Source organism: Semicossyphus pulcher, unplaced genomic scaffold (genome assembly GCF_022749685.1).
Source record: "Semicossyphus pulcher isolate SPU_LCO1_2020_fin unplaced genomic scaffold, fSemPul1.0.p SCAF_4, whole genome shotgun sequence".
NCBI lineage: Eukaryota > Metazoa > Chordata > Actinopteri > Labriformes > Labridae > Semicossyphus > Semicossyphus pulcher.
This window is the reverse complement of record NW_027211715.1, coordinates 2,502,069-2,516,277: the sequence shown is the minus strand read 5'-3', so window position 1 is coordinate 2,516,277 and position 14,209 is coordinate 2,502,069. Positions and strand designations below refer to the sequence as shown.

The following is a 14,209-nucleotide window of genomic DNA, read 5'->3' as shown; positions in this document are numbered from 1 at the left end:
TATTTTTTGTCTTGTTTTCCTTGTTTTTATCTCAATGTGAGTTTCTTTGTTAAGAGAAAAGTAGGCAGTGATACTTAAATAAAAGCAGCAAAACACCAGAATTTAAGTTTTACATTAGAATCTTACTGTAGTAAAAGTACATAAAGAAAAAGTTTCCAAAGATAGATCAGATTAATGTTGACATCGCTTTCATATTGCAGATGGTTATGGTGGGAATAACTGAACTTTATAATTTCTTAGTTTATATTTTGTGTAAGGTACTGGAGTAGAAGTATAAAGTAGCATAACATGGAATATACTCAAACTCAAACTTCCACACCTGAGTATAGGTTAACACTCTTTGGCACCTGTTGACCACAATCGAAACATTTTCACTCCTAATCACACTTTCAGAGTAGAATAACTCCACGGTGACCAGAATGTGAAGTAAAAGCATCAAACTCACCTGTTAATCTTGTGACTTGTGAACGTCTTCTCACACCGTGCGCGCCCTCAGCTCTTTTACTTGTCTCTGTCCGTTCTGATCAAAGTCTGAGGAGTATTTTGCTGCGTCTAGCTTAACATGCACCTTCCTAAAGATGCCATTCATTCAATCATTTACACGTCTGGTTAATGTCTTACAGTCATTGTTTTCCTCTTTATGTATGATAGATAACTACAGTTTATGACAGGAGCACCCTGCCCCGCCCACACATTCTATTAGATAATAAAACATAATGAGGAACTGTGTTTTTTATGATTTTAAATGACCATGTAAGCGCTTGAGGCAGTCCCTGAAACCAATGATAAGAAGTTTCACATAGCAACATGTTTCTTTATTAAAACAAACACAGCAATGACATGTCGGCATCATTTTCAAATCAGGCTGATTGCATTTTAGTTTTCTGTCGGTTCATTTAGTTCATCAAAAACCAGATTCCTGACATCCGGTGATGTACAGAAGAGTATGAGGGCCGAGCATAAGATAAAAATATGAGGAAAGATTATTTTTTATTTTGCACTTACAATGAAGTTGCAATGTTGATAATAGAGTCTAACTTAAAATTAGTGCCAGGCATAAGACTAGCAGCACCAAAGACCTCAGTTTCAGAGCGCTTCTCACCAGCGCAGGAATTTTACAAAGAACATAAAACGATGGAAATTTTACCCTTGAAAAAATGGAAAGGATAAGCTTCTTCTCCATTGTTGTTGACAAAGTTGATAGTGTAAGTCCCGCCCCTTCTTGATTTTGATTGGTCAGTGAGGGCGCAGTGGCATTGACGAGCGCGGCGGTGTTTCAAAAACTATTTTCAACTAACAAACAACACAGCAACAAAAAAGTCAATTATTTTGTCAGTTTTTGCATTTTAGGAAGTCAGATTGTCAAAAATCTTCCTCTTCTGATGAATCTTTTCTTCAACAAACACTGGAACTTTATTTTCTACACGCAGTATAAATTCTCTTATACCTGGCCCTTTAACTCTTCTGTTCTAATGAGAATATAAGGATAAAATATAATGAGAACTACTCAATGACATTTCTCAACATCAGCAAAGTAATAAAACAGACAAAAGAACCCAAAGCAAAATAAAAGCCAAATCTTTTATAATATATTGCACAAAGTTCAGACCACTCAATATAAGCTTCAAACTGAGCTCCTATTTAAACTCCTCTGACATCCATGAACAAAAACATTTACATTAATCTGTAGTGCACACACTCTGCTTTAGTTTTACAATATTGTAATATCTGCTGTAAAAAAGGTTTGGCAACAAAATTAGAATATTACATTTATATTATATCCTTCATCATCCCTTGTAAATCCATTGGCACGTGCATGATAGACGGTTCAAGATGTGCAGAATGAGACCTTCTCAGCACTAAAATAAATCTCGTGTTTTTAATACAACAGAAATCTTTATAATCATTTAGTGTCATAACTTGCCAGTGAACGCAATAAAGAAAATATCAAACACAGCTGCCGGAACGAAATAAACAGAAGTTTGAATCTTTGCAATCCCTCTGCGAGGTTTTTGTGTAAATAATTACGGTGGCCGACAAACAGTTTCAGTTAGCAGAAACAGGCTGCAAATTCAAAAACACACGCAAAAGTCCAAAACAAAGCAACCCTGATTTCATTTGAAATACTGTTGCATGTGTTTTAGAATTTGCATCATTCCAAATTTGCAACCTGTTTCTTCGATTGGAAACTGTTTGGGCCGTTGCAGCGCGACTGCCCTCGTCGGCCATCATAAATAATACTGGACGGTAAGGCAAACAGTAAATGCTGTAGCTTCTAATCTTTAAAAGGGTAAAGTGAACTAGGCATGCACGATAATATCGTTACATCATCAGTACTGGCCAATAAAGGCTTTAAAATAAAATATCGGCATCTGCCGCAAATGAACATTTCTGTGAATTTAACAGGCCGATAATACGACACTTTAAATATACTCACACGACACAAGCTTTGACAGTTCAGACAGGAAATGCCATTCGTACACACCCAGGTACTCCAAGGAGTGGAATGCACCTTTAAAAATGTCCACTAAAATACATTTGGCAGGTTTTAAATGTTACCTAAGTTAAAGTAGTGGTAAAATGTTAATTCCACAACAGCAGAAACATGTGCATAAATATCAGTATCAATATCGGCCGGAGTATCGTGCATGCCTAGTATAAACCCCAGTATAATGTCATAAAATAACAGAGTGTTTTATTTAAAGTTGGCAATAATAAAATATAAATATTTTAGCACTTAAAAGTAGGTAATGTAAAGTAATGCAAAAGTAAGTATAGTATCTTTGGCCAAGTGGTAATAATCTGTAACACAATTCCAGTTTGGCAAACAAAATGAACTGCAGAGGTATTATTATTATTATTATGTGCAAGTCATGATGAGCGTTCTACATAAGCAAATGTGTAATCTGACTTCAGTGGAGATGAATCGTAGAGAAACGTAACAGCAGAGGTCTCCTAGCGAGCTTTCCTACAGGGGTTATCTGACGTCTGGCAGCCCATGTTGAGAAATTTCACCTGCACACGGAACAGAGTCCCATCGGCACACATGCAGAGCTTGTACCTCTCCATCCCTTCATCGAAATACACGTCTCCTGCAGAGTTAGGGATGCGCGAGGCATTGAACATGACCGATCCATTGAGGACGATGCTGTTCTCCTGCAAAGAGAAAATCACAACACATTCATCCAGAGCTGCAACGTTAAAAAAGTCAAAATGATCGGATTCTAGCTTTTTAAATGTGAATATTTTCTGGTTTCTTTCCTCCTCTATGACAGGACACTGAATATCTTTGGGTTGTGGACAAAAAAAACTTTTCAGGATGTTATCTTGGCCTCTGACATTTTATAGACCAAACAATAAATCAATTAATGAAGAAAATGTCTAAAAAAGTCTCTGAATTTCAACTTGAATAGCTTTAAATTGTACTCATGCAAACCTTTGCAAAGCCTTTCTTTAAAAACACAAATCATTTGGGGGAATTTGCACCAAAGTGCGAAACATGCACTCCTGAAGTCACACATACAGTCATATTAACAGGACGAGCTGTTGCATTACTCCACACTTACAGCCCTGAGCTCGATGCCTCCTCCCATTTTGAACTCGACAGTCCGGCCCATGATGTTGACGCCCTCATTTCCACGAATGATGGCCTTCCCGTCTCCTTTAATGTTCAGGTCAGAAGCTGCACTGCTGGTGATCTAAAGTCAGAGACATAAGACTGATTTGTAAACACCATAAACAGTTTAGTCAGAGGATTTCAAAGCTATTTAGCATCAAAGTTTTTTCTATATTGATCAATACGGACACTTAACTCAACAAATAATTTGATGCTTCTGCAAGTTAGAAGAGTATCCTGATAATGGAGGAGGCCCAAATAAACCAAAGGGTTCATTAGTTTACTTAAGAATATAAAATGCATGGTTAGCTGGTCGCCTCACAGCTAGACGCTTTCTGGTTTGGACTTAGGGGGAGCCTTGCTGTTTGCATGTTCTCCAGTGCATGCGTGGGTTCCCTCCGGTTACTCCGGCTTCCTCCCACAGTCCAAAGACATGCTCGTTAGGTTCAGTGGTGACTCTAAATTCCCCGGTGTGAATGTGAGCGTGAAAGGTTGTCTGTCTCTGTGTGTCAGCCCTGTGATTGACTGTCGATCAGTCCAGGTGTAACCCCGCCTCTCGCCCAATGACAGCCGGGAACGACTTCCGCCCCCCTGCGACCCTGAACAGGATAAGCGGTGTAGATAATGGATGGATGAAGTTGTCTATCACACATTTTAAAGGCCGTATTTTTTTTTCAAAGTAAAGGTAATTAAAACGGTTAAAAACATGAAATGAATGAAGCATTTTAATGTTAAAAATCTGTTTTTCTAATGCTCTTTGGTGGCTTCTTTCAGGGGCTGTGAGCCAAACAGCTGCTAACTTCAGCTCAGCCTGTTTCTCCAACACTGACAACTCTTAGACATCTGATGACCTAAATCTTCATGAGTTAAATCTAAAAAAAAAAAGAAACCAAGCTCTATAAAGTGACGATGATGTGACCTAAAACAGTAAAAGTAGTGACTAAAAATGTTTCACTGTCCAAAGTGCAAGCTAAAACCTGCACACTGACTGTTGTGTTTATTTCAGCTCTGCAAAAGAGAGATAGATTTATTCATATTAAGTACAATATGTAAAAAGCTTGTCACCATCATTAACACTTATTTTATCAAGATACTGAATTGAGATTGTTTTACTGCCCAGCCCTAATCTGAAGATATCCTAGGAGTGCCGAGCTCGTATATGTTTGGCGCATCTCATCCCCTCTTTCCCTCCCTCACTTTATCTGTCCATCTTAAGTTGTTACTGTTCAATAAAAGCAAAAATAATCTATAAACTTCCTTCATTTCACTCTGAATTAAAAAATATGTTAGGCAGTGTACTGACAGTACTTTGAACACAGGTTGTAAAACACTAAAATAATAAATGAATCACTCTTCGTCACAGCTATCAGACGTCGTTTGCATCATACACACCCTCTCTGTGGACGCCTTCTTCACACTGAGAACTTTGACTCCTTTGGGCAGGTGGAACTCATGGTTTTCAAAGTCTGTGCTGAAGTAGGTGTTCTGTGTGCGGGGGTCTGTGAAGGATATGCCGACATCACTGACCACCGAGGTCTTGTCCTTCTCTACGCTCAGCTTAGTGGTGCCCTGCTGGAAAACAACCTGGAGCAAGAAACATGAAATAAAAGCTGTAAAAGTGTGCAGACAACTTCTAATTGTTTTTTAAATGTTTACTGAGTTCTTTCTCACAGGGTTATTGTTGCCCACAATCACTAGGTCCTGGTCCTTTCGGCCTCCTACTGTGCTCTTGTGCAGCGGGTGAACGATGCCCATGTCCGCCTTCTGTTTGAAGCGAAGAAGGCCGTTTTCAAAGAACTCCATACTGTCGCAGCCATTCGGACCGATGCGGATCACCGTCCATATCACCAGGGTTATCTGAGGGACAGCAGCAGCAACATAAAGATCAACATGGGTAAATGCTTTTCACTAATTTAAAGTAAAGTGTAATTAAGAGGATCCATTGAGTTCTTAACTCACAATGAGATTAATTAAGGCGAGGAGGAAGAGGAGGACGACGATGCAGACAGCCATGTTCCCCTTGCGTCCTCTCAGCCCTGTCTTATGGAGACGCTCTTCTTCGATGGGAACATACCCTGCTTTAAAGTTACTGTTGTGTTCCTTGTTGATGCTACGTCTTTCTATTGCTTTCTCTCGCATGGACTTCTTCACCGGCCCGTTGGAGCTCTCCTGGAAGAAAAAACAACCTCTGAGGCATTACACTTAAATTTCCAATAAAAAATAACTACTTCATTATGCATACTTATTTTTTAAAGTAAACCATCCTTTATGTAAACAGATTTAACCCATTAAAATCCAAATTCGTACTCATACTTTTCAAGCACAGGAAAAACGCCCTTTCCCTTGTCAATAAGTCCTACAGGATATCCATCTTTTATGCAAGAGTCCTTAAGGATTCAAATAAATTGCTAAAAATCCTAAAGACTCCAAATTCCTAAAGATTCCTATTAAATTCTAAAAATGTTAAAGAAAAAAAGTATGATACAAAAAGGAATTTTGTAATGCTGTTGTAAATATATTCTATTTCTTTTAGATTTTACATATATATAGGTTTTAAACTTATACGAACACAGTGTATGAAACCCTTCACTATTTCACATTTACTGTTATTTTCAGTGCCTCTGGAGCTCTGCGCTGGAATGCATCTCAGTTAAATGCCCTGCGACTGCCTGTCTGTGGCCATAACTAAAAATAAACTGCACCTTTTCTCGCAGCAAAAAGGATAGTTAACTCGATTATGTTGTTATCACACAGCTCATAATCTCTTTACACTGTATCAGCAATATAACATTGCTGTCAAACTGCAGATTTGCTACAATCACAGCATTTTTATTTACATATAACGCTCCGCTGTACGAAGAGGAGGCCAGTGTTTATTACACTGGTGTTATCGTACAACAAAGCACAGAACGTTTAAAATGATTACATCAGGTTACTGGAAACACAAATAACTGCCTTCTTAATAGACAACAAAGACAACAAAACGGAGTGAAATGCAAGAAAAACAACGAATTATGAAGATAACGGACCTGTTCAGACGCCATGTTGACCCTCCCTCTCCTGCTTGCAGAGTGACAGGAACGTACCATTCTTCACTCGGGGGAAAAACACTGGTTATGTTATGTTTGTTTATGACTATTCGCTACTTGTTCACGAATAAAAATTGCGTTTTATTCAAAATGGCAACAATTACCAAATATGGTGTATTTTATCTGTATTAAGCGAGATCACAAAATAATTATTCTATGAATATCAAAGTTGGTCTATTCCAAGTTCAACCCGCCAATGACAGAGGGATCCTAAAATAGAGAAACGTGTCCATTCATATTTTCCATAGGTAAACTGCCAAGCGGGCCATAACCATAAACTTTATATAAAGATCTTTATATGTATTCATTAATCTTTATAGACAGTTTATGATCATAACACTCAATGTCTCTGAGACAATGTCTCGCCAAGCTCTCCTTATTGATAAACAATAAATGACTGTTTAAGAGTTTTAGTTCTTAAGCAACATGATTAAACAGGTATGTTTCCTGACTTCATGAAAGAAGTCGTGTGCAACAAGAGACAGTCAATGAATTACGTGTCATTGTTTAACACCAAAACATAAATGATATAATCAGTAATAAAGCAGATAGTCCTGCAAAATCAAACAGATAAAATAAATGAGTGTGTGAGAAAGGTGCATATCGGACCTGGAATTAAAATAATTAAATACAGATATATCTATCTAGATAGATATATCTAGATATATATATGTGTGTGTGTGTGTGTGTGTGTATATGTTGCTTTTGTAGCCTATATTATCATTTTGACTAAATATACATAGCCTATTTACGCATATATAACATAAAAAATATTATTATTATTATTATTATTATTATTATTATTATTGGCTTTAGAACAGATATAAAATGTATAACGATTTAAATAAAATTAAATAATTTAGGCAGCCTGTTATTGATTTAAGTGGAACACTATATTGTTATGCTATTCAATTAAACACTGCCTATTACAATCGGATCTAATCCAACACCACCACTTGAGCGGAAACATCAGTATGTGTTACCGGGCTTCAGGTTTTACTCTGCGGGCCTTTGGTGTCGTTTGACAGTGTGACATTACATTACCATCGTATTTACATGACCGAAGAACAGAACCTGCAGAGGACTGACCGAGGCAGCTCGTAGTTTAACCGCTAAGAGTTATTCGCATGTAGGTTCTTAATCCACGAGTTATTTCTTTTAAAACACAGTGAGGTTTGGTTGTCGTGCTCGTCTCCTCACTCGGTTGCCACAACTGCAGCTGCTGCTTTGCATCTGCGTCGTAGTGGAGAGGAATTTTTACTACACTCCCGTCACAGATACATCCCCGGCTGGCTGTGTCCTTCCTCCTGGTGGCATTTTAAACCCTCCGAGTATTAGTGACATGGCGGAAACATTAAGGAGACTGGCCAACACATCCTCCTTTAGCGTCTTACAGGACAAGCTGGAGAGCTGGCACAAAGACTACCATGTAAGTTAATTAATAAGTGATGAGCGACCTAAATCTGACCACAGCACTTATCAACACGTCTAAAGCTACCTGTTCAAGCAGGTTATCTTAATTTGCATTTTAAAGTAGCATTTGTGTACAGCTGAATTCTACGTTTTAGTACGTGTTGTAAACGATATAAGAAAGGTAAAATTCAAATGATTAATTGTTTTGTTTACTGCACCAGGTCTTTTTTTTTTTTGAACAGATGATTATTTCAATAACATCTGACACAGTTGAAAAACAGTGTGTGTGTGTTTCAAATATCTAAAATAATTGAAAACATTACACTAAAGGAATGCATTTCTTTAGATTACATTGATTTCCCCTGTAGAGTTTGGTTGCTACGGACGCCAGTCGTCATGGTAACGATTGGACTTTTCCAAAGATCTTTAACTTCACTGTTGAAATGGTTCACGTCCTGTCACTTCCTGTGGAAGGCTACACCGGAAGGGTTGCGTTGTAATGGACCGGAAGTTGTTAAAATCTTTGTTAGGTTTTGCTGTGTGTGTCCTTGTTTAGGAGCACTGCATGGGGGTTGTTGTTCAGTGGGTTTATCAATGATAATCACAGTTTATCTTTTGATGATAACAGAAATAACAAAATCAATTGACCTTTCGAAATAAAAGTTAAAAGGTAATAATAAACAATTCTATTAAATAACATCAGGCTCATCCCCATTAACTACTTTGGTCTACTCTTCATCTTAAGCACACACATATATAGCCTACTGTATATGAACACAACATTTTTATATACATTTTATATGAATATAATATTTATGTAATATATAATATGTGTAAACATTGTTATCATTATTTTTTTATTGGTGGTTTTTTTTTATTTTCCGCCCCATCTGTATGGGTATTGCCATTGGCCATTTCATTGCAAAGCTTGGTGACAAATACATTTCTTGAATCTTGAATATGAATAGAATTGAACAGAAAATTGCAGGATTATAGGTGACAACCCATAATTTTTTGCTATTTCAAATGTGTACTTGATGTAAAAACTGTCTGAAAGAGTGTTTACAGTAAGCTTTGGCTGAACACAGATAAGCTTTGTCTTGCTCATTAGCATAACTCTGTTTTATTCACCCTCCCAGGTTATTTCCTGTGACCAGAATCTAAACAGATGTTGTGAGCTGATCGAACTAACAGCCAAGATTCAGGGACAACTGTTTGCTATCCTCAACCTCGCAGCAAGTGAAGGTCAGCATTACACTTACACTTTACAAAGCATTAACCAGTTCATAATCACTCATTAACTTTCCAACATGTTCCACTAACAGTTCTACTAACAGTGTAAAAGATTGGTAAGGACTATCTGTACAGTTTAAATAGCAACAGAAATGAAGTGAGATTAGGTCTTTCAAATGCAGTTTAAAATATCGTTTAAAGTTGAGAAAACTGTCTTAACTGCAGATCTGAGGTATCACCAGTTGGCTAAAACCCTTAGGTGGGTGATTACAACATATTGACTTAGGGAAACATACACTGAACATCTGACCTGTTGAGAGACATTGTTCAGAACATTAAACCCGTTGAAAGATCTCCTGAATGTGTCACATAAGGAGGATATTGAACAGGGTGCATATCTACACTCCTTTCAACACCCACTCTTTTCTTACACTCATGAATCAGGTGGACACTACGCTGGAGTGGACACTCTGAAAATGCGCCTGCTGCCTTGGCTCGGGACCTGTTTCTCAATGGCGAGGCCCTCGGTCACTGATGACACCAGTTTACAGCTGATCCAGGTGACATCATCTTCATAACACAACTATATTTCTATTACCGAGTGTTTTCCTCTATCGTGTGTTGCGGTTTCTGTATATAATTGTTGTGGTTACTGTTTATCTTTCGCGTCATCAGGACTCGGTGGAGAAGGACAGGAGGATCAGGGAGCTCTCATCCTCCCATGACAGCGATATGCTGAAGATGGAGACTCAGCTGTGCTCCACTCGCCTGCAGCTCGACTCCATCAGATCAGAGTGAGTTTTATAAGACAGGATAAACTTAGGATACTGGTATTGTCATTTTTTAAGCAATACCCAGCTCTAATTTCCACAGTATGAATGTAAAAATAAACAAAGGGACACATATAAAGGTTGTTTGCACATTCCCATGTATATCCTCTCAACTAGCCAATCCAAATTACATATATTGAAATACATGAGACATACTATAAAGTTTTATTATAACAGGTTGGCCGAAGCTCAGACTGAACTGGATGAGACGAAGAACAAATCAGCGACCACTCTGCTAGCCACTGAGGATGAGATCTTACAACTGAAAGCAGAGTGAGTGACACAGTCAGATGATGCTGTCTTATATTTCTTGTAAATTCAATATCCAGTGAGCCTGATGTGAAGCGTGTCTGTGTTTCAGTCTGCGATCTGCACACGAGCAGCTGGAGATTTACAAGAGGAAGGTGGATTCTCTTGACGACTACGAGCGTCAGATTCGTTTGCTGAGAGATGAAGTGTCTTACCTGAGCACAGAGAAGGCCCTGCTGCAGGAGAGGTACACCTGAGCCCGGCACAGACATGCAAACACTGTATGCACACATCGGCTCAAATCACGATGTAGTTTTTACACGTTTCTCTTTCAGGTTGGTGAGAAGTCGTTCTCCGAGCCCTCTGCCTCGCCTCAGTCGTTCTTCCAGCCCGGTGAGGAGCGAGTCTCCCACCAGAGCTCAGCTCACCAACTCGTCCCGACACGCTCGCCTCGTGTCCCGCCTCAGTGACCTGTATGCTGTGGAGCGTCTGGAGGCCCAGACCCTGCTGAGACGATACATCACTGACCTGGAGATGGTCCAGAAAATCATCTTCATTGCTGTCGTGGTATGAGTGTTATTATTTAAGAGCCACATGAAGAGATGGACAGATCAGATTTATTGATGAATTTTTGTTTTCAAGCACAAACTGTGACCTCACAATAAAGTTGCGTTTGCCAATCACATTAAATATGTCAAGTAAAACTAAATACACAAAAGTTTACCTTACGGAAACACAGCTCAAGCTTTTCTAGGCAAAAGAAATCAGCAAAAGTACAAATCATTTTACTAAAGGATACAATGCTTATTCCTCACGAGAGTATGCAGAATAAATGAGTGCTAACTCTGTTTGGACTGCATAGCTGCTTCCAGAGGTGGACCGATGCATTGCAGCGAGCAGCAGAGCATCACAGCTGAGCTGACATGGGAGCTGGTTGACTTTCCACCGTTTGTTGTTTAAAAAAACAGCCTTCTGAGTGCCTCTGTAAAGTCATATCAGTGTAAAATCATCCACACAGAAAAGGTTTCATTTCGTTCAAGCTCAAAAACTTCTCTATATCAGCTGCAGAGATGGTAATCAGTGAATGTTCTCCTCTGAAATCAGTCCTGGTAAAAATCACATATTAGTCAGGCTCTTGCTGCTTCTTGAATCATGGTTGAATATGATTTGCTGGTCTGTGAAGCAAATGATTAAGATCGTATCTTTCTGTGTCATCATGTCTCAGGAATCCTTTAAGACGGCAAAACTGGCGTACCGTCAGTTCAAGCTGCGTGTTAGGAAGACGCTGTCCCCGTCCCACTTTGGGCCGGAGAGTCTGGAGGATGCAGCTGTGGACTACATCGTCAGGAACCTGGACCTGTACGATGTCCAGGCCAGCGTCAATGTAAGACAGAATACTTCATTAAAGCAGTGTAAAAAAAAAGAGGTGTATCTGATTGTGTATTTTATCTCCCCTCAGGATGTGATCAACGCCATGAACGTGAACCCTCGGATCTCTTTCCCTCCCGAGGTGGACTTTGTCCTCATCAGTTCTCTGATCAGGGAGGCGTGCAGGGTGGCCTTCGCCATGCAGACACTGGATCTCCCGCTCGACTTAGCCTTCGCCAGTGATGGAGAACTTTACAACGACAGCAAGTCAGTCCTTTATACAATACTGATAATAAGTTCCAAAGAAGCTTTCAGAGAGTTTAAATGAACATGCTGAGCCTACGACCTGCAGCCTGTCACTGAGGTTATTTGCTGCTTCCTCCAGTAGATGTCACCCTCAGCTCATACACTGTCACACTTCTCTCTCACTGTTTTCCTCTTTCTGTCTGACAGGTATCGTCGCAGCTACGACTCTGAGTTCTCTGCTCCTCTGGTGATGTACCACGTGTGGCCGGCTCTGGTGGAGGGGGATGTTGTGCTGGTGAAGGGCGAGGCTGTGACCAGAAGAGGAGTTCTGGTACTGAGTTTATAATGCTTCAAAAATATCATAATTTACTTCCACATCAGCTAAATCGTCCCTGAGGTGAAGCTGTCTTGCAGCCAGGTAAAAACATGAAGCCTTAGACGTTCACAGTGTGGCAACCGTGTTGACATTGAAAGTAAAACGAGAGGCTCACGTGTTATCTGGTCATGTGTTTGTTTTTGCAGTGGAGCAGAAGCCGGAGCAGGAGTGTCAGCCCAGTGCGCTCTCGCTCTCTCAGCCCAACTCGCTCTCTCGTAAGTCCCTATAATATCTGACTGAGCAGTCATACAAGTACCTTCAGACTCAGATGTATCACTCTATCCTTTTGCATGCACATTCATGGCCCTAATGGTATGTACTTCAAAAACTCAGCTTGAATTATCATGATTTCTTTTCTTTTTTGTAAATATAATTATTATCATTGACTTTTTAGGCATTTAACAGCAACAGAAGTCCTGACCGTCTCACGGCCAGCTTCCTGTGAACCCTCTGTCAACATGGACGTGAATGAACACCTCTGATTCATGTCAGCGAAATAAAGGTTGAGCTATTTTGAATTCTGGTCACACTCATACTCCCACCACATACAGCAGTGAAATCCTCAGATGCTGTTACACCCAGGTGCTGCTCAGAGTTTACACTGTTTGAAGACAGTTAAATAATACACTTAGAACCACTATAGTTTAGTACATGTTTAGTTGTGTTTCCACCCAGTGAACCCAGATACTTTAGTCCCAAGAAGTCCTTTGAAAGAACTCATAGATTCCTTCAGTGCGTTGTTGTCTCTGTTTCCTCCCCAGTCTAAAGATTAGGCGAATTATTCTGTTAATGTATGAAAAGCGATTAACTGTTTACAATTCCTGCTGGATTTCGTCCTTTGCATTATTCTAATAAGGCCTAGATTTCGTTGTTGGTCCACCAGTAATAAACAAAAGGGAACAAAAAACAAACACACAGGTTTGGAGTGGCAGATTCTTAAAAATGGTGGCTGAAATAAAATGTTGGATTACGCCACCAATCAGAAATAGTCAATCCAAAGGTCATGCACTCGAGGAAAGAGCTACCTCCCGAGCAGGGACTTTTAAAGGGCTAAAATTTTGTCCTTGGAACTTAATTTAGACCCTGATCATTTGGTTTAAACGCAGCAAGTTCCTCTGAGGCAACTAGTCTCGCCTCAGGACCCACCACCACCTTAATGACAAATTGCGACCCAGATTTCAGATTTTTTCAACCAATCAAATATATTTGGTGCAGTTTGGACGTGAGACTGAACGAAACATCACATCATGTCATATTCACAAAAGGCAACAGGATAATAGTCAACTAAAATGGTGGCATTGCATAAGATAAGATAATAAAATAAGATAGAACTTGATTAATCCCGAAGGAAATTATATAAGCAGAAAATATTCCTTTTACAGAAATATGCTAAAAACTGCAACATAAATGCAACTACAGTTGAGCTCATCAGGTTTCAAGAATGTAAATGTAACTGTATTTGGGATGGAGAGTGACTAAACTACACTATGACTGCATGCATGCCATAGGAAACCCATGTCCTTCAAAATAAAAGTGCAGAATAGACTTTCTTTTTACAAGCACACTTCGGCGACCCACCCCAAACAACTCTGTGACCCACTTTTGGGTCCTGACCCACCAGTTGAGAACCACGGCTTTAAGGGTTCCTGGCCCCTGAGGAAAGTTTCTGTGGTGGACATGTGGCTGTAGAAAAAGCTAATTAGTCTGGCAGCTATCCGAGCAGTCGTCTTAGTTTACAATATTTACTTAGTCTTTGTAGATAGAACAGTATTTAATCATTAGAAACATT

The 14,209-nt window shown here is 39.4% G+C and overlaps 2 protein-coding genes across 2 annotated transcripts; one reads left to right on the top strand and one right to left on the bottom strand.

The window, feature by feature from the left end:
* Positions 1–793: 793 nt before the first annotated feature.
* sgcb (sarcoglycan, beta (dystrophin-associated glycoprotein)) lies at positions 794–6,672 on the bottom strand. The gene is made up of 6 exons (XM_069679312.1): positions 6,646–6,672; positions 5,576–5,785; positions 5,288–5,473; positions 5,009–5,200; positions 3,567–3,698; positions 794–3,156 (listed from the first exon to the last, which is right to left on the bottom strand). Exons 1-6 carry the CDS (start codon positions 6,658–6,660, stop codon positions 2,956–2,958), a joined length of 936 nt encoding a protein of 311 aa, XP_069535413.1. The 5' UTR covers positions 6,661–6,672; the 3' UTR covers positions 794–2,955.
* A 1,375-nt stretch (positions 6,673–8,047) lies between these two features.
* On the top strand, positions 8,048–12,865 carry spata18 (spermatogenesis associated 18). Its single transcript, XM_069680527.1, has 12 exons — positions 8,048–8,134; positions 9,258–9,363; positions 9,796–9,911; positions 10,027–10,145; positions 10,359–10,454; positions 10,543–10,677; positions 10,766–10,997; positions 11,656–11,814; positions 11,890–12,065; positions 12,252–12,375; positions 12,567–12,635; positions 12,815–12,865. The coding sequence occupies exons 1-12, from the start codon at positions 8,048–8,050 to the stop codon at positions 12,863–12,865; spliced, it is 1,470 nt and encodes a 489-aa protein (XP_069536628.1).
* Positions 12,866–14,209: the final 1,344 nt, after the last annotated feature.